At 42.6% G+C, this 22353-nt stretch overlaps 1 protein-coding gene across 3 annotated transcripts in view; it reads left to right on the top strand.

Annotated features, from left to right (window-relative positions):
- Positions 1 to 22353, top strand: part of KCNAB1 (potassium voltage-gated channel subfamily A member regulatory beta subunit 1) — a 287423-nt gene that overhangs the window by 107298 nt on the left and 157772 nt on the right. The window contains exon 1 of one of the 3 annotated variants that reach the window (XM_030575964.1): positions 12925 to 13949. The exons of the other annotated variants lie outside the window; for them this stretch is intronic. Within the exon in view, the coding sequence (XP_030431824.1) occupies positions 13729 to 13949 (221 nt within the window). The 5' untranslated portion in view covers positions 12925 to 13728. Of the gene's footprint in view, positions 1 to 12924; positions 13950 to 22353 lie in introns of those variants that run through there. 3 annotated transcript variants of the gene reach the window in all.

The raw sequence follows: 22353 nt of genomic DNA, 5'->3' as shown, positions 1-22353 counted from the left end.
CAACAGCAAGAAATAATCTCTTAGGAATTGGTCTCTTGACCAAAAAGGAAATTTTCTCACTCAGAATCTCTTTTTAGAATATAGGTGTTCTTACACACTCGCACCTCCTCAGCCCCCCAAAACATATTAATTAGAGCTCCCTCATGTCATCTCTAACTTTACATATAACCAAATAACTTTTAATTGTACACAGTAAAGCACTGCTGTGGGAAACAAATAGAAAATAACAGCAATGATGGGATGTGAAAAGTTGCTTTAGGCTGGGTACATGTCACCTTCATTTACACCATTACAGTCTCAAGTTCTGCTCTCAGATACGTGGACAGAGGCTTTACTGCAGATCTTTTAAATACAGTTACAGTGGAATGCAGTGGCTGACTTTACAAACTCTGGTGCAGCATGTACCTGTGCATCTGAGAGCAAGATAGTGTCCTAAATCAGAGGCTGTGTGCTTTTCTACAGAAATAAATGATCTTGAAATTTCCAAGTTGCTCAGCTAACACACGTAATTAAGTTGAGATATGTTGCCAAAATGCATCTACAGAGGAATAGTAACCAAAAGGAGAAGGCCATTTCTTAGGCAGTGAGGAAAGGGGTTGAGATTTCCCATTTAATGTTGCATGTAATTACGTAGCACTGATGTTAATGTGGATCATATACGTCCCCTGTATAAGGTAATGTTAACCCTAAACATTTAATTGCATGCAATATTGCAGTGACATGGAAAATGCAAAGGGTAAGAATTGTTTTCCCTACACGCATTTACATACATGTAAGACAGCATTATAGGCAAATATTAAGTCAATTGTTGTTTAGGGCTTAATCATACCACTTAGGCACAGCACAATGTAAGGGACTCTGCAGAGCTGCATTGGACCAAGGGCAACTCTGAGGGCACTTGTGCTTCAGGAATTGTTCTTGGAACTTTCTGGCAGGTAGGGGGAGCACACCCATAGTTACAGCATACTCCTTCCTGTGTATCAGACCAGTTCTTCTGGCCACTGTCCTGGAGTATTTTATGCTTTTGGTACTGGTTATTTTAGAAACCATCCTTCCCCTTTATCTTTTTCTCTATTCATCATCCAAGCAATTTGATTGCCATGTGAGCATTGGGGGGAGGGATAGCTCAGTGGTTTGAGCATTGGCTTGCTCATCCCAGGGTTGTGAGTTCAATCCTTGAGGGGGCCACTTGGGGATCCAGGGCAAAAGTCTTTCTGGGAATTGGTCCTGCTTTGAGCAGGGGGTTGGACTAGATGATCTCCTGAGGTCCCTTCCAACCCTGACATTCTATGATGATAAAATAGGGATAAACAGACTGGTTAGGAAGAAACCATGATTGTATTGAAACAAATCCTAGCCATACTGAATCTTTAGCTTTCTCTTCAGATAAAACATCGTCCCAAGAATTATTAGAAGAAATAGCACTCCTAATTTCACTCATTTCTCCCAACTTTGAATAACTTGAGTGGTTAGTGTCTGCCTCTATTTGCTTTAATATAAGGAGGGCAAGCATTAGTGGTAGCTCTTCTCTGGTTCCTCATGTGGTCCTGCAGTGTTTCCTCCACTGCATTCATTAATTCTCATAGGTCTCAACCTATATTTTGATGTTTCTAGTCCTTTTTTATATGAGAACTAAAGGCAGTCAGTAGTCAGAGTTTGTGCTCCTGCTCCATGAAAACAGCCGTTAACACCTGGTAACTTGACTTTGCACATCAGCAGTTCAGAGGCAGAAAATGTAGGCATGTCTGTTTTGAGTAGAAGAACCACAGATTAAATCAAAAGCAAGCTACACTTGGACAGAAGATACAGAGCCTAGAACAACTACTATGCAATATTTAAAGGGGAGGGAGAAGAGAGAAGTCTAGTGCATTATGGGTATGTCCCTGCCAGTGTGCCTTTACTTCTGACCGTGAATAATAGGGTTTTTCTAAAGCCCAGTTGAGGATGTCCTGTTAAAAATGTCAGGGATCAAATTCAAAATCCTTCAAGAAACCTGTAAACAGCCAATTTAAGCCAAATTAGGAAGAACATAAAGCATCATAATGTGTATTTGTCTCCAACCTTCCTGTCCAGGTACTCATACTGCCCCTGTTAGCATAGCATGTTAATACCTCCCAGAGATTAATGGAATACCAGCTTGACACCTCTGTGAGGTAAGGAAGCAATGCTCTCCCCGTCTGACCGATGAGGTCCAATGACTTGCCCAAAATCACACAGGAGATGAATTGTAGAACTGGGCAGAGTTCACCTCTCCTGAGTCCCACAGCAGTGCCGTACACACAAGATCATCCTTCCTCCAGTGCCACATGAAGTAACCTTAACAAGCATTCAGACATGTTCAGTGGAGAATAACATATTTAAATATGCCACTCTATATGTTAACTTACCAATTTTCATAAGAATTTATCAGCAGTCCTTTTTGACTGATGCAGTAAGTTAGCCTTACATTTTTATAGAAGAGTTTTTGAAAAAAAGAAGGAGCTGATTCTGCTCCCACTTCCACTTTTTTCATGTTGAGAAGACTCCATTGACTTCAGCTGAGCTATTTTAGATTTACATTTGTGTAAGGAAAGGCAGAATAGGGCACTTAGTGTTCAGAACAAATGCTTTTAGCTGAAATAGCAACCTTTCATGTCTATTTTCCTAGCCATAAAGCAGATGGATTATTAGCTGCTGTGAACTTGGCTAGGGGTTCTGGCCCTATTCCCACTGCTGTTATATAGTTAACCTTATAACAGGTGATCTGAAGATAATGTTTTTCAATGTTATTTCCTTACTAAGTATGAATTCAGTGTCTACAGGGTAACAAAGTGAAACCTTCAATTCTGTATCTTAAAATGGCTGACACTGCACCCTTATCTTGGATGGTTGTATGGTATGGACTGCTGTTTACAATCCAAAACCTTTAACTAGTTAAGGAAACTAATGATTGGTGTTTAGATGCCATTAGCATGGGAGATTGATGAGAGACACACACACTGCAGCACTCAGCCCTTAATGAATTCAATTAAACTGCAGATAGCAATAATTAGGGACCTACCAAATTCAAGGCCATGAAAAATACATTACGGACTGTGAAATCTGAGCTCCCCCAGGAAATATGGTCTCTTGTGTGCTTTTACCCTATACTATATAGATTTCATGGGGGAGACCAGCATTTCTGAAATTGGGGGTCCTGATCCAAAAAGGAATTGCAGAGGGGTGGGGGGAATCGCAAGGTTATTTTAAGGGGGTCATGGTATTGCCACCCTTACTTCTGCACTGCTACTGACCACGGCGCTATCGTCAGAGCTGGGCAGCTGGCCAGGCACCCGGCTCTGAAGGCAGCACCCCACCAGCAGCAGTGCAGAAGGGTGGCAGTACCATACCATGACACCCTCACTTCTCTGCTACGGACTTCTGAGCTGGGCAGCCAGAGAGTGGCAGCTGCTGACCAAGGCCCAGCTCTGCAGGCAGCAGTGCAGAAGTAAAGGTGGCCATACCTTACCATACCATCCTTAATTCTGCACTGCTGCTGGCAGCGGCTCTGACGACAGCGCCTTGGTCAGTAGCAGCGCAGATGTAAGGGAACCTCCCCAACAATAATCTTGCAACCCCACCCCCCAACTCCTTTTGGGTCAGGACCCCTTCAATTACAACACTGTGTGAAATTTCAGATTTAAATAGCTAAAACCATGAAATTTTCGATTTTTAAATCCTATGACAGTGAAATTGACGAAAATGGACTGTGAATTTGGTAGGGCCCTAGCAATAATAAGACGCCAGCATATCAGGATGATATTGTACTATCAGTCAGAACATCCCAACAAAGACATGGGGCTTAGCCCTCTTACTCTTCTTCGAGGCTTGCTCACATTTCTGTAGCATCTGTGTGGGTGGAAGGGTCTGATCCCAGTGTCTTATAAAGAGACTCCATCAACTTGAGATGTGCCCATCACAAATTTCTGTTTCTGTTGAAAAGAGAACAGATTAAGTTAATAGGGGTGATGTGGGCAGGTGTCTGTAAAATTGATAGCTCTGAGAGGATTTTTTTTGGCCTAACTTTAGACTTAACCATCTCCTATCCACACAGTGATCACACTGCCCTGTGACATTTGTATGGTGGCGACGTGTCAGACAGGGAAATGATGTGCCAACATGCCCACTCAGTGCAGAGAACTTGGATCCATACTTTTAAAAGACAGACTACAAAACTGATGGGATTAAGGATCATTCTGACCAGCTCTGTAAGAGAACAGACCGTTCAGTTGTACAGAGCAATTACAACTGCTGCTCAACATTCTAAACTGGAGACCATTTTATAAAAAAAAAGACTTATTTTTTCTATTAACAAATCTATAGGGTCTGCTTGCCACAAGATTAATTACACAACATGGGACGTTAGAGACCTCTGCTGCACCTTATGCTTTATAACGTCCCAAAATGACAATTATCTGATGATAACCCATTCCCTATTCAGCACATATTGCTTAATTAAGGAGTCTTGCTATTGCTAATACTGTCTGCTGTGGAATTCGAAGGACAAGAAACAATAATGTTAAGACCTGCCATGTTAAATGATCAACATACATTTTCTATAGTCTGTATGCAGCATATCAATACATTCTGAATACTAGCTAACAACCACTTAGTTGATTTGTGTTTGTTGATATGCTCCATTTCAAAATGGAGCTAAGGCAACACAAACAGATTAAATGGTCTGTAACTGAGCCACTGCAAAGCAAAATCTGAGATCAGATGCAAAATCTGAGGTCAGAGTCAGAGAGCCACATTAATACAGTTAAATTTTTATAATGTTGGGATGTATCCTAGCAGTAGGAAGTCCTTTTTTTTTTTTTTTTTTTTTTTACAGTCCTTCACCAGTGAAAAAGGTGCTAGTCTAATTTTCTTAGTTTAGGACTAACAAGTACCTTAAAAAATAACTTAGTTGCTATGATATTGGGGGTAGGATCAATATTTTTCAATTATGTAATTGCTTTCTTGAAGGAAAGGAAAAAGAGATTTACAAAAATGAGAATGGGAGAGATTAGAGAAGAGTGACCAGTTTAAAATAAGCTTTTGGCCAACGAATGTCTCAGGACTTTCACTTTTAAGTTTATAAATCACATTCTATCGAACAAGACAAAAGCATTGACTCTCAGTAAAGGTACTCAAAGCTTTAGAAAAGATTACTCAGGGCCCAATACTTTTTCTCTTTAAATCAATGGTAAAAGCACTCATTGACTTCAGTGAGTTAGGATCTGTCTCGCTGTCTCCCACTATAGTGTATTAGTCAGATGGGGATCTCTTGGAATAACTCACGGGATGTTTATGACAAGGCTGAACAGTAGGGCAGATTCTCAGCTGGTGTAAACTGTCACAGCTTCATCTAAGTCAACGGAGCTATGACAATTTACACTAGTTGAGAATCTGCCCCTAGAAATCACCTGCCTGTGCAGAGTGAAACATACAAATCCACTTTATATCCATTCAACCTCAGTAATACTTGACTGGGCCCAACCCCTTCTCATGCCAGTAATCTTTAGCCATGTGACTAGTCCTTGGCACTCATTGGAAATTAGAAAATTGAGAATAGTAACCCCCTCCCCATTTTCACTGAAATTTTCCAACCAGATCGAGTAGTCCCATTGCCTCACCCATCTTAAAATGAATAAATTACATGTTGAGGCTTTTAGTAGGAAAGCAAGGCTTATGTTCTGACTACTAAAAGGGCTGGAATAGAGCAGATAGGTGCAAGTAGGTAGGAGACAGGTGGCAGAGGGAAGAGAGACTGGTGCGGGGAGGGAGAGAAGTGAAGGAAAGGAAGAAAAGAAAGCAAATACTAAAGATATAAAAGAGACAGGAGGAGAGAGGCCAAATCAGAAGAGAGGTTTGTAGGGGAAAAAATTAAAATTCCAAATGGATGTCGAATTATAAAGCATGCCCTTGAGAGAGACTATGGGTCTGAAGTGAAAACCCAGCAAGCTACAGAAGGAAAAGCGGACAACTCTTTGCTCATTCAAATCCCTCCTAAGAACTAATCTATGATGTCCACAAGTAGAGCATTCCAAATAAGTTATGTATACACTTATGGTGTGTGTGTGTGTGTGTGTACACACGCACGGCTGAAGGATTGACAGAAGGATAATTGTTGTAGCAAGTGTTGTGATTTTGCCAGACCCTTGTGAGAGCAATGTAAGGGAGGGGAAGGAAAGCCCCTGCCATTGCTCTCAATAAGTAACTAACCACACTGAGAGACATAATTCTTCTACTTTTCAAGCTATCCCTGGAGGTAGAGGAGAGTGCTAGTTTATTGTTAATTTCAGCTGCACTCAGACAATATGGTGAGGAGGGCTATATAGGTATCTAGTTAGGTTAGATAGAACTGCGCCCCAGGGATATGTCTAAGCACAGAGTTGGAGATGTAAATTCCAACTTGAGGAGACATACCTGTGCTAGCTCTGACTGAACTCGCGTGCTGAAAATAGTGTAGCTGTGGTGGTGTGAGCAGTGGAAGGAGCTAGCTACTCTAAATACCTACCCATCTAAGACAGTAGGTATATACTAGCTCGTCTCACTGCTTGCACCAATTGAGTTACATTCTACAGTAACTTCTCACTTAAAGTTGTAGTTATGTTCCTGAAAAATGTAACTTTAAGTGAAATGATGTTAAACGAATCCAAGATTTAATGTAAATGAGGGGAATTAGGTTCCAAAGAAATTTTTTTGGGGCAGACAAAAGGCATTTATATACTGTACTGTGGTGGGGAGGTGCCCCTGGCTTGCCCTTGGGGCTCAGGGCTCTGGGTGCAGGGTCCGGGAGAGAGTTAAGGTGCGGGCAGGCGCTCAGGGTGGGGATGCAGGAGGAGGCTCAGGGCTGGGGCAGGCAGGAGGTGCAGATCACTTACCTGGGGCAGCTCCTGTTTGGCGCAGGGGGTATGCAGGTGGCCGCGATTCTAGGAGCTGCCCCCCTCTCCCCTGTCAGGCAGGGCCACCAGGAACACAGGGGCTTTAGGGGCTGCAGGGAACTGAGCTAAGGAGGCCCTGGGGCCCTGGCCTGCAGCTCTAAAGCCCCTTTCGGAATGCAGCCCTGCAAGCATGCACGGGCCAGAGGATTTAGGAAGAACAGGGGCAGCCGCGCAGTCAGGGGCTGGAGAGAAGCAGTGCTTTCCCGGTGGCCCTACCTGCCGGGGGGGAGATTTCTCACTCCCTCCCTTTCTCCCTCCCAGAAAGTCCTAAGTGCTGCCAAACAGCTGTTTGGCAGTGGGGGAAGCGCTGGGAGGGAGGGAGGAAGGAAGGGAGGGGGAGGAGGTGGAGAGGAGGAACTTGTGCAATGTTCCCTTGTAAAGCCAAACAACGTTATAAGGGAGCATTGCACAACTTTAAATGAGTATGTTCCCTAATGGGGCAGCTATGTAACTTCGAAACAACATTAAGCAGGAGGATGTTAAGTGAGGAGTTACTGTACTTTTAGTACTCTCAATCAGAGCTACTGCAGGTGTGTCTCATCGAGCTGGAGTTTACAACTTTCCAGCTCAAGGCGTAGCTATATCCCAGGGAAGGGCCAGGCACATCTGGTCTGAAGGAGATTTTCTGTCCAGAGACCTCCACCCAACCCTCCAACCATCTCAGCCCTCCCCAGAATCCTGAGCAAAGAAATGGACTTTGCAGCAAGTCAATAAATTTATAATAAATACAGGGATGAAAGTAAAGCCGAAGACTTACCAGTATGGGGGTTGGCTACGGCCCCTGGAAGGGGCGGAGCCTCGGGCAGAAGAGGCGGGGTTGGGGGGCAGTGTCCTCCAGCTACTCCATCAATGCTGTCTGGCCGATGCCACCCGGGGCTCCGGCCGCTGCTGCGGGCTCTTTTAAATTGCTGGCCGCAGGGAAGCTGCTCCCCCCCACCCTCTCGTTGGTGGCTGGGGGTAGTAGGGGAAAGGGGCAACGACATTAAAGTGCTGTTGCGGCAGCGCTTTAAGCAGGATCCTTTGCCACGGCAGTGCTTTAATGTCTCTGTCCCTTTTGTGCCCCTCCCCCTGCCTCAGCAGCCGACAGGGGGTGCAAAAGGGGCAGCAATGTTAAAGGATTGCTGCAGCAGCGCTTTAAGCAGGGTGCTTTAAAGTCAGCTGAGTACGGGTCGGTACAGGCGGCCACTTTTTCCGGTATGTCGTACTGGCCTGTACCGCCTTGCTTTCACCCCTGAATAAATGCATCTAAAACTGAATTTCCCTGAGCATCCTGTCGTCTTTATGTTTGTGTTGGTACAGCACTGAGTGCATTGCCATGAATAGCAAATAATAAATAGTGGTAATGGAGAAAACGGAAAAAGTAAAATAGGGAAATATAATTAGCTCTTGTATGTCATAGAACATTTGCTTTATATTGCATGTTGAATCTCTTATTTAAGGGATGATTTGGCTATTTGTACTGGGGGAAGAGATCGGAATGTTTTCCTGGACAATATTTCCCTATCTAGCAGTTTGGTATAAGCGTAAAAGAAATGCAAAGGGGTTGACTTCAGAGAGCTAAGGAGCTGAGAGTTAAGTCTGAAATTCCATCCTTGAATGAGCCTTTTGTGTCTAAGACTGCTGGGGGCCATTATATCTCTCTGAGATATAATACAGACTACTTTTTCTGTGAAGAGTGAGGTTAGACAGAGATGCAATTCTACCATTTATCTTAAAATCTGGTTGTTCTGGTATGTTGTAAAGAGACATTTAGGGACATATTTATGTATTTTTTAAATCTGGCTTGTTTATGCACTTGGAGACCCACATTTTTACCAGCCCCATTTTTCACTCCAAGGAACTTGAGGACCTCTGTTCTCATTATGTGTAACCACACTACTTGACTATGTCTGTAAAGAGCAAAAAGCACAGACCAGAAGGCAAAGTTGTGACCCTTTTAAAAATAACATCCTCAATGTCAGTTTAACAGTTGGCATCACCTTTCCGAAGTGGACTCAACAAGGCCTCTGTTTTGTGCATATCTATAGCTACATGTGCCACTTACTGTTCAGAGTGCTTTGTGTCTCCCTGCTAACGGCTGGTTGACAGAGATAGCTGGTTGTCACAGCTGCCACGTGTTGGATTTAGCCCTTTAGCTCAATCTAGGCTCATGGTCATCACTAGGGAGCTCTATAAGATGAAGAGTTTTTGACAACAAGTTTTGCTTAATCAAAGTTTTGTTTTTTGTTTAATTCCTATGAGCTTCCAGAGACAGCGGGAGTGGGCACTTCATCTGCATGTGAGTCATTGCAAAACACCTAGGATTACATCTGTAGACACGTACTATATGCAACCCACGCACCCACTCTCCCTTCAGATACACTCCAGGTTGTCAACAAATTAGTTATACTAGAACACCACTGTCTGAATCTTTAAAAATGTAAAGCACTGGAAATGCAGGTTAAGATACAAGATAGAAAATGAGTGTTTGAAAGTCAGAAAATGCAGCCAGTCCTGGAACCTTAGTCTGAAGTGGAGCACAGAATTTGGCCCAAGAGGTGAATATAGCTCAACTGCTATGACAATAATGTCATTAAATTTAACATCCTTGTTGGGGGGGAAATACCAAAGAAGGCCATCGCAGTCATAAGCACATGCACTCAGAGTTCAGCTGTGCTTATGATCCCAGGCATTTTGAAGATTTGGTCTCCTTCTCTGTGCTTCTTCAGGGCACGCCTACCACTACACCCATGCTGGTCCCTGCAGCTCCAGGAGCAGTGCCGTAACAAGGGTGAGGCAAGTGAGGCACTTGCCTTGGGCGCGCAAAGCAGAGGCGGGCAGCTCTACCATAATCAGAGGCGCTGCTTTGGTGGCAGCTCTGCCGCAGCCACTTCTTCAGAGGCAATTTGGCGGCGGATCCCTGAGTTCCCTTCAGAGGGAAGGACCTGCCGCCGAATTGCCGCCGCGGCTTCATTCATTCTTCGGTGGCAATTCGGCAGCAGGTCCTTGTCTCCGAGAGGGACTTAGGGACCTACTGCTGAATTGCGGCAGAAGAGCCTGGAGCCGGCCCTTGCCTTGGGCGCAAAAATTCCTTGTTATGGCTCTGCCCAGAAGTATGTGAGGTGCCACTTTGTTGTTATTCTGCCCTTTTCTCTACTCTCTAGACTTTCTTTAAATATGTCCCAGGGAGCTAGGTAGAAGGGGATGGGGAAGATTCTTGGCAGAACTTCTGTGGAAACGCAGTCACAGGATACCTGCAAGCCTCACAACAGCCAAGGAACTGCTTGCAGGGCCTCCTGAGAGGCCAGTTTTTAGAAACTGTGTCCTACTCTGGCTGAATGAGTAGGGCTCTGTTAGCCAAGCCCTGACATGGTTCATAACATTTGCTTCTATCAAGGGTTGCCAACTCTCCAGGATTGCCCTGGAGTCTCCTGGAATTAAAGATTACATATTCTTTTTAATTAAAGATGAATGTGAGGAAACCTCCAGAAATATGTCAACCAAAACTGGCAACCCTACTTCTAGGTGACTATCATTTTAATTGCTGCATCCTTAAACAAGTACAGTGCAAAATATACTGGGATTGAATTCAGTTGGATTGTGGCATCTCAGAGAGTGGATTTTCAGTTGGCTGGTTTTTTGGACACTGCTGCCTTGTATTCCAGAATTGTAGCTTTCTTTTTTTAAGCATCTAGCTTTGAACATGTGACCTGAGTGTTACTAAGCACTGCTTGACTCTCAGTTGTGTAGACTTAGGGTAATTAACATTGGAGCCTAGCAATCATTAGTATGTGTGTGAGGGATAGCTCAGTGGTTTGAGCATTGGCCTGCTAAACCCAGGGTTGTGAGTTCAATCCTTGAGGGGGCCGTTTAGAGAAGTGGGGATTGGTCCTGCTTTGAGCAGAGGGTTGGACTAGATGATCTCCTGAGGTCGCTTCCAACCCTAGTAATCTATGATTTTTAAATGTTAATATAGTTAATTGTTTCATTGATGAACAAAATGCAGGAAGAGGACCAGGCATCTCATTTTGACCTATGAGCCGGTGGCACTTCAGCTGTGAGTGAAGCTAGGCAGAGTACACATAATGACTTTGTACCGACTCTGTTGGCCCATTACTGAGCACTGTGTTTACCCCCAGATCAATGTCCAGCCAGCAGAGGGGCTCCATAATCCCTCCAGCACAGGAAAGGGAAGAACTACAATAGGTCAGAAAGGGGCTGGTTTGAGAAAGTGCCAGAGGCTGCATGAGACTAGGAACAGCAGGCCAGAGGCAGCCGTCTGGGAGCTGGCTGTGGAAGGAAACGTCTGATAACAGGCCTGCGAGCTGGGCTGAGGACACACCCTGTTGCTGACAAGGGCCAGCAGTAGCTGCATTTGCCGATATCTGGCTGCGGCTCCTTGTTAAGAAGACAATGCGGAGGCATTATACCAGGACCTTGTTACTGCTTATCCCCCTGGCTTGGGCTTCCAGCTAGGGGCTGGGTTGGGAACTGTTGGGATTATCTCTTTTGTTTATAACTGTTAAAGTTGCTGCACCAAGGGTACTTGCAACTTTTCGTTCTGGCAGTGCTAACAAAGGAATCCTCAGTTAAGCAAAGTGTATGAGTGTCCACTCAGGGCAAGACCCGGAAGAGCCCATGCCTGGAGCACCTCCTGCACATGCACCCATCATGCTGCCAGGTACCTACGAGCTGGTGTAGCACAGAACTCACCACAACAACTTGCCGTGGAGTTGGGTGCAATAGACTGAACATCTGTCCAACGTGCTGTGAGTGAGGTCTCATTTTTATTTTTGCATCTCCAAGAGTTTAAGGCTGGAACGTGATTTATGGGCGGAGCTTGGGAAAGTACCACTGCTTATTTTTTCCAGTTCGACACGGCAGGTAAAAGGTATGCAGCTGGAGCTTTCTAGTTCCTTCCAGTGGTTCTGAACTACTGTGCTTCCTCTAACTCATTCACCTCCGAGCAAACAATTCCAGTATTGCCATTGGCGCCGAGCTCCTCCTCCAAAAATTTTGTTTGCCTCTATCTCCCATCTCCACCCCAAGAATCTTTTCTTTCTCCAACAGCCACATACAGAGAGCCTGTCTCTCTTCCACATCTAATCCATAACAGCATCACAGTTCTTGTGCTCATCACCACAGGAGCTGGAACTAGTGGGTGCTGCTAAACCCCCTGGCTCGAAGTGGTTTCCATCATATACAGGGTTTACAGTTTGGTTCAATGGCTCTCAGCACCCTCACTAAGCAAATTGTTCCAGCAACCCTGCTCATCACCATGGTATCTGAGTCTCTACTATCTCCTACCACAACTCTGCCCCCATCTCATCATCCTCCAGATTCTGTCTCTTATATTGTTGTGGTTGGCAGCAGCAAATGGAGGGCTAATAAGAATCCGTCTCTGTCTCTGCTTTACACCTACCTGGCCTGTGACTAGTTCTTAAGCATACCCTGAGGGGGTCCTGGGCAATTCTGAAAACAGGTTTCGTGTGCCTACCCCCTGGGCTATGCCCACAACTCAGCCATTTGAACGCACCTCCTCAACGTGCCCAGCATGCACACTGAAAATGTGGCTCCATAGCAGGAGAGCGACCAGATGTCTGATATTTGGGGCTTTATTCTTATATAGGTGCCTATTACCCCCCACCCTTTGTCCTCATTTTTCACCCTTGCTATCTGGGTGGAGGATGGTCAATGACTTGTCAACTTGGTGCCAGTCTTTCCTTGTTTAATTGCAACCTGATTTGCAGCAAGTTGTGAGTCAGAATTGGTTTGAAGAGTTTGCACTATAGCTAATTTAGCTGGGATTCTTATGTGAAGCAAAGATTAACCCTGGCATGCTGATACCATGGGATTTAAAGCAGTATTTTAGCGAGCCAGACAGGGGATTAATGTGTTAATTCACCAGCAGAGCGTTTCCCCCCTATTTTTATAGTTAACGTGTTTTAACGTCAGTTTGTTCTATCACTGTGATGAGTCCTCTCCTTGATTAGCAGTGCTGCCAATTGTTTTTATGGGAAGAATCTGCTCCTAGTGCCTGTCTCTATGTTGCACACAAAAGAAAAAGCAACCCTTCCCATGCTTTCTGCAAGCTTCTTACAGGGAGCTCTGCATGTTCCACAGAGCAGCTGCAAAACTGTATCGGTGCAGACTTACAGCTTTGTCTTTACGGGGCTTGAAACTAAGAATATGTGAAAAGGGTCCTGATTAGATGTTGTATTTTGCAGCATCTGACAAAGCGAATAGATGGATATTCCTGGTCTTTAGGGACTTGCTTGTGATTAGATATTTCTTCAGTCCAAAGCTTGCCTGTTCAGCATTTTGTGATCCAGAGGGTGTTCAAGACGCATCTTGCAGTACGCCTGCATTGATTTAAAACCAGCAAGCAGATGCAAGCCTGCATCAAGACAGAGTGGATGCTGCTTCTTGTGGTTAATCATGAAGGTACAGCTTTATGTTTCTGAAAGCACTTGACTAGATGGATGTTTTTGTCTAAGCAGTAGATATTATTGCAAAGGAAGATTTGAAAATCACGTTGTCTGCTCTCTTGCTTGCTTTACCAAGTTCAGTGCTTATCTGTTTACTTGTATCCCAGGGATACTGTACTGTTCTCTTCTGCCTGCACCATCTACCACTGCTGCTTCTACTACTTTCAGTCATCTTTTGAGTTCAGATTTGAAGACTCGTTTAGCAGCATTTGGAACTAAAATCTCCAGCCATTCAGTGTTCTATAGCCCTGTTCTGAGAAGGTTTGAGTACTCTCTAAGATTTGGATTGTGAATAAAGATTTATTGCAGGAGCAATGCAAGTTTCCATAGCTTGTACAGAACATAACTTGAAGAATCGAAATGGTGAAGACAGGCTTATCAGCAAACAGAACACCACTACCCCAAACGTAGTGAATGCAGCCCGGGCAAAATTCCGGACGGTGGCTATTATTGCTCGCAGTTTGGGGACATTTACCCCTCAGCACCATATCTCTTTAAAAGAATCAACTGCAAAGCAGACTGGCATGAAATATAGGTATGGGCACAATATTCATTGTTTGTAATGTTTGTGTCATATCTCTTTATCCTGGGTGACTCATCTGCTTACAAAGGAATTCCCTTTTCCAAAATCCCAGTCTTTTTTTAAAAAAAGGGACACTAAAAAAAATCCTACTGAAAATACTAAGTTTTAAACTTACAAGTTCTCTTTAGTGGCATTTGAGTTCTAATGTTTCTGCAGGCATACGCGTTTGCTATTTCATACAAAGTTTTCTTTTCCTTAGTTATGATACCAAACATAAATAAATTGAGCACCATTATTTGTGGATGGTGTTAAAAATGGTGTTTCATATAGCTCTTGTTAGTATTTATATGTAAAAGGACTGAATTACAAATGATGTTCAAATATCTGCACAGAAAAAGTTTTCATTTTTACAGCACATGTTGGTTAGAATGTCTCTAAATTAGTTACTCTATCTTATCCTAATGATCACTTACAGACCTTTCATTTGACTTGCTAAGTGAGGACAAAGAGAAATCTATTTTAAATGAAATACAGACAAAATCATAACCATGTTCCTAGAAAATCTAATGCTTCTTACAACATTTTTTCTTAACACAGAAATGTACAAGAGTGTAATTAAGAGTGTCACTTTAATCTTTCTCAGATGTTCAGTCTGCTATATCTGGAAAGCTTCCTTGTATCAACTAATACAAGTACTTATTAAGGACTTACTTTAATTTGGAAAACTTTGCATTTTTGTAATTGAATTTGTATGTATTCGAGACGTTAGTGTATCAGTTCTGCTAAACCTTGAACGTATCCTTTGTGTGGTGTTGGAATTACTTGATTCCTAGAAAGGAGGAGGTAGCAATCTAAGATCAGATTCTGCTCTGAAATATTCCATAAGTAGCCTCATTGAAATCAACAAGGCTATTTGTACAATGGTACTACTCAATAGGAGTATGAATAGCAGAATCTTGTCCTTAGGAGTAGGGGATGGAGTGTGACTGTGTATTTAGAGTTATTAGTAATTTTTGTTTTGCATATTTGCAATTGATTGATTTTTGTGGCCAGAAATTTCTGCCCTTGCAAGCTATCCTTTTTCTGTGGAAGAGGTGTTGGATACAATGGAATTGAATGTGACCAAATTAAGGCCAAATTCTACTTTCATTTATACTGATGTAAATCCAGACTGACTGTACTGAAGTTACTCCAAATTTACACGTGTGTACCTGAGCACAGAGTTTAACGTAAGGCATTTGTGCAATTATGATAGTTTAACAGAGATGGCACAAGAGGTTAGCCTTTAAGGGATTGCATTTGAAGGGCAACATAACTTCCTAATTTACACGGTCAGGTGTAATTTGTCATTGTAGAATCTGAAATTGCTAGTAAGTAAGATCCCCAGAGGATCTGGGAGACTCTGAAGAACCCCAGTTGTCCAGAATAATTTCTCAGTGAGTATGGGTAGTTTAATCTGAGCATAATTGTTGAAAAATCATTGGACACCATCACAGATGGGGTTATTTTTAACACCAGTGTTATAAATAAGTACAGGCAACACAGGTAGTGGATCTGTAAATGACATTGCAGAGTCAGAAACCCGCTGATTAATTTTTACTGTGACAGATTCCCAGAAATACTGCCCTCTGAGAATGACATCACAGTCTGGCTGGTCAGGTTCACTGGGCATGCATGGGTTTTCAAAGAGGGGAGGTGGGTAACCAAATCTTACCACACAGAGCAGCTCTGTGCATCATACTCTCTTATACCAAGACCTGATCTTGCAGTTCTTACGTTTGCAAAGCTCCCGTTGACTCTAATGGGGATAATATGCAGGTGACAGCTGTAGGATCTGGCCTCTGCCAGGCAACACTAAAGAGGTGATCACATCACTAGAATGCCCTTTTGTAACTGTTTGATAGCTCAGAAGATTCTCATAGCCCTAGTATGAAGTGAGAGACAGTATAGGCTAGTGGAATGAGCACAGATTTGGAGTCAGGAACTCCTGCAATCTATCTATGACACTTTCTTATAGTGTAGCCTTCACTTCTCTGCCTTAGTTTCTCCGGCACATACCTACTTACTGGCAGGGGTGTTGAGAGAATGTTTGTTTGTAGAGAAAATAAAATCACAGCTTCCTATGAGAAGTGTAGCTGTTACATTTATAGCCTACAGTGTTTAAAATTGGTAGTAATTATTCCCGTCGGTTTTCCAAAGGAACATTATGCTGCAGATGCATTAATGCGAATAACTGCACCTCTCTTACTCACCCTATTCAGAGACCCACACAGGAACAGATCTTTGTTCCCTTTCAGAGGCATTTATAGCTTATTTCTAGAAAAATTCTGAAATCTGAGGCTAACTTCTGCAGACCTTATTCAGGCTAAACTGCTATTGACTTCAATGGGAGTTTTGACTGCATAATGTCTGAGTAAGGACAGGATTTGGACCTAATTTGTAACCAGATTGATGTCCATCCTTATGATTAATCCTTATTTACAATTCCAAATATACCCAGAACTGGAACCAGTGAGAAGCAATTCCTTCCTGAGGAGAAGAAATGGGCAGGAAGTTTGGAGAAAGATATGATCCAACTGCAAAGGATAATTCTGACATTGTTGAAAACGCAAAGAGAACCCTAAGTCTGAGGAGATGTTGAAGCTGATACATGTTAATAAATGCACTCTGGCTCCTCTGCAAACGACATGATTATCACACTGATTTGAGGCCTGATCCAACTGTCACTGAAGTCAAATGGAGTGTTTCCATTGACTTTAATGGGAATTGTGCCAGGCCCTTCATTCCCTTATATCTCAGTTTGAAGATTCTTGTTCTTCCCAGATCATTTTCTGCTTTAATTAGGTCATTTATGACAAACTTGAATGCTATCTAAAATGATGTGCTAATGAAGCTTTGTTTTATGCTAAAAACAAATACTCCACCCCTTCCCCTTAAAGCCTCTGTAGATAACTTTAAAGATATAGCTGGCTGTGTTGCCATGCATATTTCACAGCATGATTTTTAATGCTCCTACCTCAGCCACAGTGCTTTGCCTCCTACGACTGCTTGGCAGTTTTTGATTGTAGGCAGTTGAAGAGAATGATCCTGTCAGTGGATTATGTAAAAGAGAGAGACAGTGAGTATGTATGTGACAGAACTGGAGGTGGGAGAAGAACCAGTTCTGTGGCTCCTTATCAAGTCAGTGTGTTTGAGCCAGCCCAGATCAGAAACCAGCTTAAAATTCCAAGTGCAAAGTGTACTGAAATTAAATAAATGCACTGTGGAATCTTTAAAATATTAGGACCCAGTCCTGGTCCCATTGACATCCCTGGGAGCGTTGCTGTTGGCTTCACTGGGAGCATGATCAGGACCTTACTTTTAAGATCTTATTTAATTTCATTTCAGTGGATTGGAGGCATCAAGTTGCTATCAGAGAGATTGGTGGCAGGAGATCAATCTGATGGTTGGCCAGCTGCTGACTCCCAGTTCCTTTGCACTGGAAGCATAATAGAAATTAGGCAGCACATGCACCCAGCTCCTGTGTGAGTGCTCCACTTGCAGGCTGCAGAGACAGATGGGGTGTGGTCTTAAACCAATGCTGTTCAGGCAGAGCCCTCTCCAAGAACAAGCTCATTTTGGGGGAGCATTTTATTTTATTTTAAAGGCATTGTTACCACCAATTACATTTGCATGGCTATTGGATTTACATTCTTTGTGAAAAATGGAAAAACTGTGGCCTGACAATCAAGTGAAAATGACTACACTCCTTTAAATTCCATTAATATTATAGTTCAGTTATGCTGGAGAATCTGCCCATATGCTCAGATAATGTTCTCTAGAGCCCTGCAAATCTTTCCTTGAACATAATTTCAGTCATGATGCTTGGCTTGGAAAATTTCAATCTGCTGCCTAATTTTTCAAAACAAATAATATATTTCTACATCCATCTGATGTACAGCATATAAAGAGAGACAGAAAAAGAGGTCAGGAAAAAAGACAAGTACTGGGACTCAAGCAGTTTTTTGAAGAACAAAAGGTCTAGCCTGACTTCCCCTCCTTCCTAACTTCCAACTCTTTGGTGGGTTTGCCCCTGATGCTCTACAGTCTATACAAATTTAAGCAAATCTTTGTCAATGGAGGACCTTCACTGGACTTGGCACATGAGATTATTTGGAATATCTGTCATTACAATTTAAAAACAACAACCCCAAATAAACCTCAGACTTCTGCCAGCATCAAACAACTGTGCAAGCCTTAACGTTGCCTGATCTGTCTGGGATGAAAACTCAACTGTGTGATTTTCAGTCTTGAGCGCTAATTCTGTAGTTTCCTCATTCGCTTTGCTGATGGTTAAGGGTCTATCAGCATTTCTAAAATAGACCTTTATTCCTATTGCTTCTTGAAGCTGGCTGAAACTTGACATAAAGAGCCTGCTTTATAAAACTAATCTCCCTTTTTGTACCCAAAAATAACTGATGCTATCTCAACTTCTGGCTCAAATGAGGGCATATAGACAACCAGCTACTTGAATTTTTTCAGTCATTATTAGTTGGCATGTCATTTATTTAAATGCGGACAGTGCTCTTGGCCCTATACAAGACACAAAATGGATACAGTTCCCAACAACCTAAATAAGATGCATAGATAGTTTAGGGAAGGATAGATGGGCTAATAGGGGACTGTACTGGAACTCCAGACCTAGGTTGGATACCCAGCTCAGCCATAGACTTCCTATGTATCCTGGGGCAAGTCACTTAATCCATTTTGTGCCTTAGTTTTCCAACTGTAAATTGGGTACAGTACCTCCCAACAGCTATCATGGCATCATCCCGACACAAGTGTTGTGAGGATGAAATTCTTTAGTTATTGTGAGGCACATGGATACTCTATTGATGAGGGCCATATACGTCAATAGAGGTAGGTAGGAGATGAACCAAACAGCTTAACGAGCTCAGCTGTTCAGTGCCACAGAGCCACCACTACCTCCCACCTCTTTTGGCGATACTGTGGCTTAGCTGTTCTCTTTGCAGAGTTTCCCTTCAAGGTACCTTTAGCTTTAGCTTTGCCTCAGGATCACCAAATTCTTCTTCCAGTTCAGACATCTCCTCTATCTCCATTAGTTCTCCCTAGTGGTTCATCCACAGGCTCTAAGCTATATTCTACAGATTGAGGGTCTGGGAAATCACTGCAACTTGTGTTACCTGGTGAGGCAGCTGTTCTTGAGTGTGTCCTAATGTGTAATATCTGCTGCAACATATCTTTTTATCATGTTCACTTAGAACTTTTAACTGGGAGCTAGGAGATGTGTAGAGATAATTAATAGCAAAGCTTGGGAAATCCATAAGGAGGAAGTAGTAACTCAAATAGCTGCAGTAAGGATTACCAGTGTATTTCATGACACTTTAATCCAGGCGTCTAGCCTGGCTGCTTCTAGCTAACAGGGATAAATAACATTTATTTTATTTATTCAGTGTGCATCTAATATGTAGGGATTATATAGCACATCACGTAACCCATCAAGGAACTATGGACAATTTCAGAACATTTCACCACAGCTCTGATGTACACAGATCTCTTCCTAAATACTAATATTACAAACACTTTATTACATTTGCTATTAAAGTGTTCCAGAGGTGGGTGTTGGAGAGTGGGGGTGGTGGTAAAGGAGATAGAGTTCAACTGCAGTGATGGCAAATACTTTTCTGATCCTGTCTTCTTCTTCTTCTTCTTCTTCTTCTTCTTCTTCTTCCTCTTCCTCTTCCTCTTCCTCCTCCATGTGCAAACTTCATGAAATGGGGTCTGTTCTACAAGCCCTCCCCCTCCAAAGTGTTCTGTTCAATGCCATATCTTCTATCACACTACATGCCGACATGTCTTCCTTTATGACATCCCACCACTTCTTCTTGGGTTGGCCTCTCTCCCTTTTTGCTTCAGTATTGATCGGTTGGACTCTCTTACCAACATAATTGTCAGGACTGCACTTTACATGACCGACCCATCTGAGTCTGTAGTCCCCTAATTTTTTCGTTTGAGTGTTACATTAAGCATGTCTCTAACTACGTGTTCCTCACATGGTGTTTCTTACTTACATCCTTCATCCATCTCAACATTCACACCTCTGTTGAACAGATCAGTTGCTTATGCTTCTTCTTTGTTGCCCAATGCTCAATGTGAGACTAAAACTGAGCAGACCATGGTTTTATAGACTTTCCATTTTAATCTAACTCTTATCTTCCTGTCACATACTACATCATGATTTATCTCTCTCCATTTGAGCCAGGCATTTATTACCATAGTCCTAATTTTGTCCATTTTCTTACTTGAATCCTGGTAATCTTAATGTCAGTATAACAAGTGCTTCTGTGTAAATGGTATTTTAATAGACATTGCCGTTTATTCAGAAAGATGGAGTGAGACCTTTTGCTATTAATCATGACCATATGACTTAGTTTAAAAGTGCCTTGTATTTATAAAGATTCTGTTATAGTTTTTCTTTAGCTAGGCTGATCTGGGTCCATTTCACAGAGACCGGGATATCTGTTGCCGAAATTCAACAGTCACAAGTTCTTCTGTCATATTGCCTAAAAAAGACAGACTGTACATTATGAACCTAATCCTATTCCCCTGGAGACGTAAGAGCAGCTGGCATCATATTGTTACTCAATGAAATATGGGGGTGTGCACTTGCAAAAATCTATGCCAATGGTCTGGATTAAACAAAGATAAGACAGAAAATTTAGAGCTAAAGGATGAAACTCTGTATGAGTGCAATTTCTTCAGCCTAAGCACCTTCGGTGTCTGAACAGTGCATCATTATACACACACTGCGGTGCCTAGGCAGTACTGGGTAGGTTAAGGAGTCTTTCAGCCTTAACTGGCTCTTTGCCTGTTTTCCTTGGACTTGTTTACAAGCTGCAGATGTAGCAGTTAGCACTGCAGTCCTGTCTGATCTCACACACTAAACACACCATTGGGTCACATCAGTGCTCAAGGAGAGTCGGTGGCTCTCTGAGCCAGTGTTGAACTGATGCCTCAACATGGTGATATCCGGGGACACTGCTGCTGGAGGTGCGGTGCTTTGCATGAGATGTAAAATGGAGGTCTTGACCACTTGTGATATTGAAGTTCCCAAGTCTCTCTTGTGTCAGCAGTGGTGTTGAGTCTGGGTGTGGCCCAGTGCCAACATTGATAGTTACATTCTGCTGCCTTAAACTCCTTTTGCAGTGTTAAGTGGGTAAGGCATTTTTCTTCACTGCTTACCCTACGATGTTTGATTATATTGTGAATTATTAAATGGACACTAATGAGTTTTGCCCCCATGGTGGATGCATTTCACTGGTGGATACAGTCATCGCCATTAAGCTTATAAAACTCTTTATTTAGGTTTATAAAAGCTTCTATATGTGCCCATCCTAACTCCTGGGCATACTTAAGATATACAACAGAAAGAAATGTTCTGACTTTGCACATAATTATATTTGCAGATGGATATTTATTTAATAATATAGTTAACTCAAACCTCTCCAATCCTTGGGACCACTGTAACCGCAGAAGAGTGTGTGTGTGTGTGTGTATATATGTGTGTCGGGGGAGGGGATAGATAAGTTTTTAAGTGTGTCTAGAAGGTTAACAAATCTGAGATCTAGAAGACCAAGGTGGGCAGGGAGTTGGAAAGTCAAAGACCCCTCTTGCAGAATGCCCTGCTGGCAGTCCGCTCCTCTGTGGAGTGTGGGAACATCAGGTTGAGCACCCCCACTGATCAGAAGTGGTAGATTATTCTTCACCAACCATTTTAAAATCAAGATTGGATGTTCTTTTTTTTCTGAAAGATCTGTTCTAGGAACTTTTGGGGGCCAATTCTGTGGCCTGTGTTATACAGGAGGTCAGACTAGATGATCACAGGGTTCCTTCTGGTCTTGAAATCTATGACTTTTATGTCCTCCTTTAAGGAAAATAACTGATTGTTTAGATAAAGGAAGTGCAGTAGATCTAATATACTTTGAACTTCAGTGAAGCATTTGACATGGTACTTCATGGGACACTCTTAGTTAAATTAGGGAAAATCTGTATCAGACTAGAGGAAGGTTATTAGTGTAGTTCCTCAAGGATTGATCTTAGAATCAATCTTATTTAAAATTTTTATGAATGACCTTGACACAAATGTAAATGTGTATCTATGAAGTTTGCTAATGATACAAAGTTAGGAGGCATCGTCAATACAGAGGAGGATCGGAATATTATATAGGAAGGTCTGGATGACCTTGAAGACTGGAGAGACAGAATTGGGGTTAAATTCAGATTTACACAGTCCAAGGTCTCATGCTTAGGGTTTAATAAGAATTTCTCTCATAAGCTGCGGGTTCATTAGCTGGAAACGACAGAGCCGATTGCCTGGGTATGTGCGTTGATCACAGGATGACTATCAGGAAAAAGG

The sequence above is a fragment of the Gopherus evgoodei genome, chromosome 9, assembly GCF_007399415.2.
Source record: "Gopherus evgoodei ecotype Sinaloan lineage chromosome 9, rGopEvg1_v1.p, whole genome shotgun sequence".
NCBI classification, from domain to species: Eukaryota; Metazoa; Chordata; order Testudines; family Testudinidae; genus Gopherus; species Gopherus evgoodei.
This window is presented reverse-complemented; position numbering and strand designations above follow the sequence as displayed.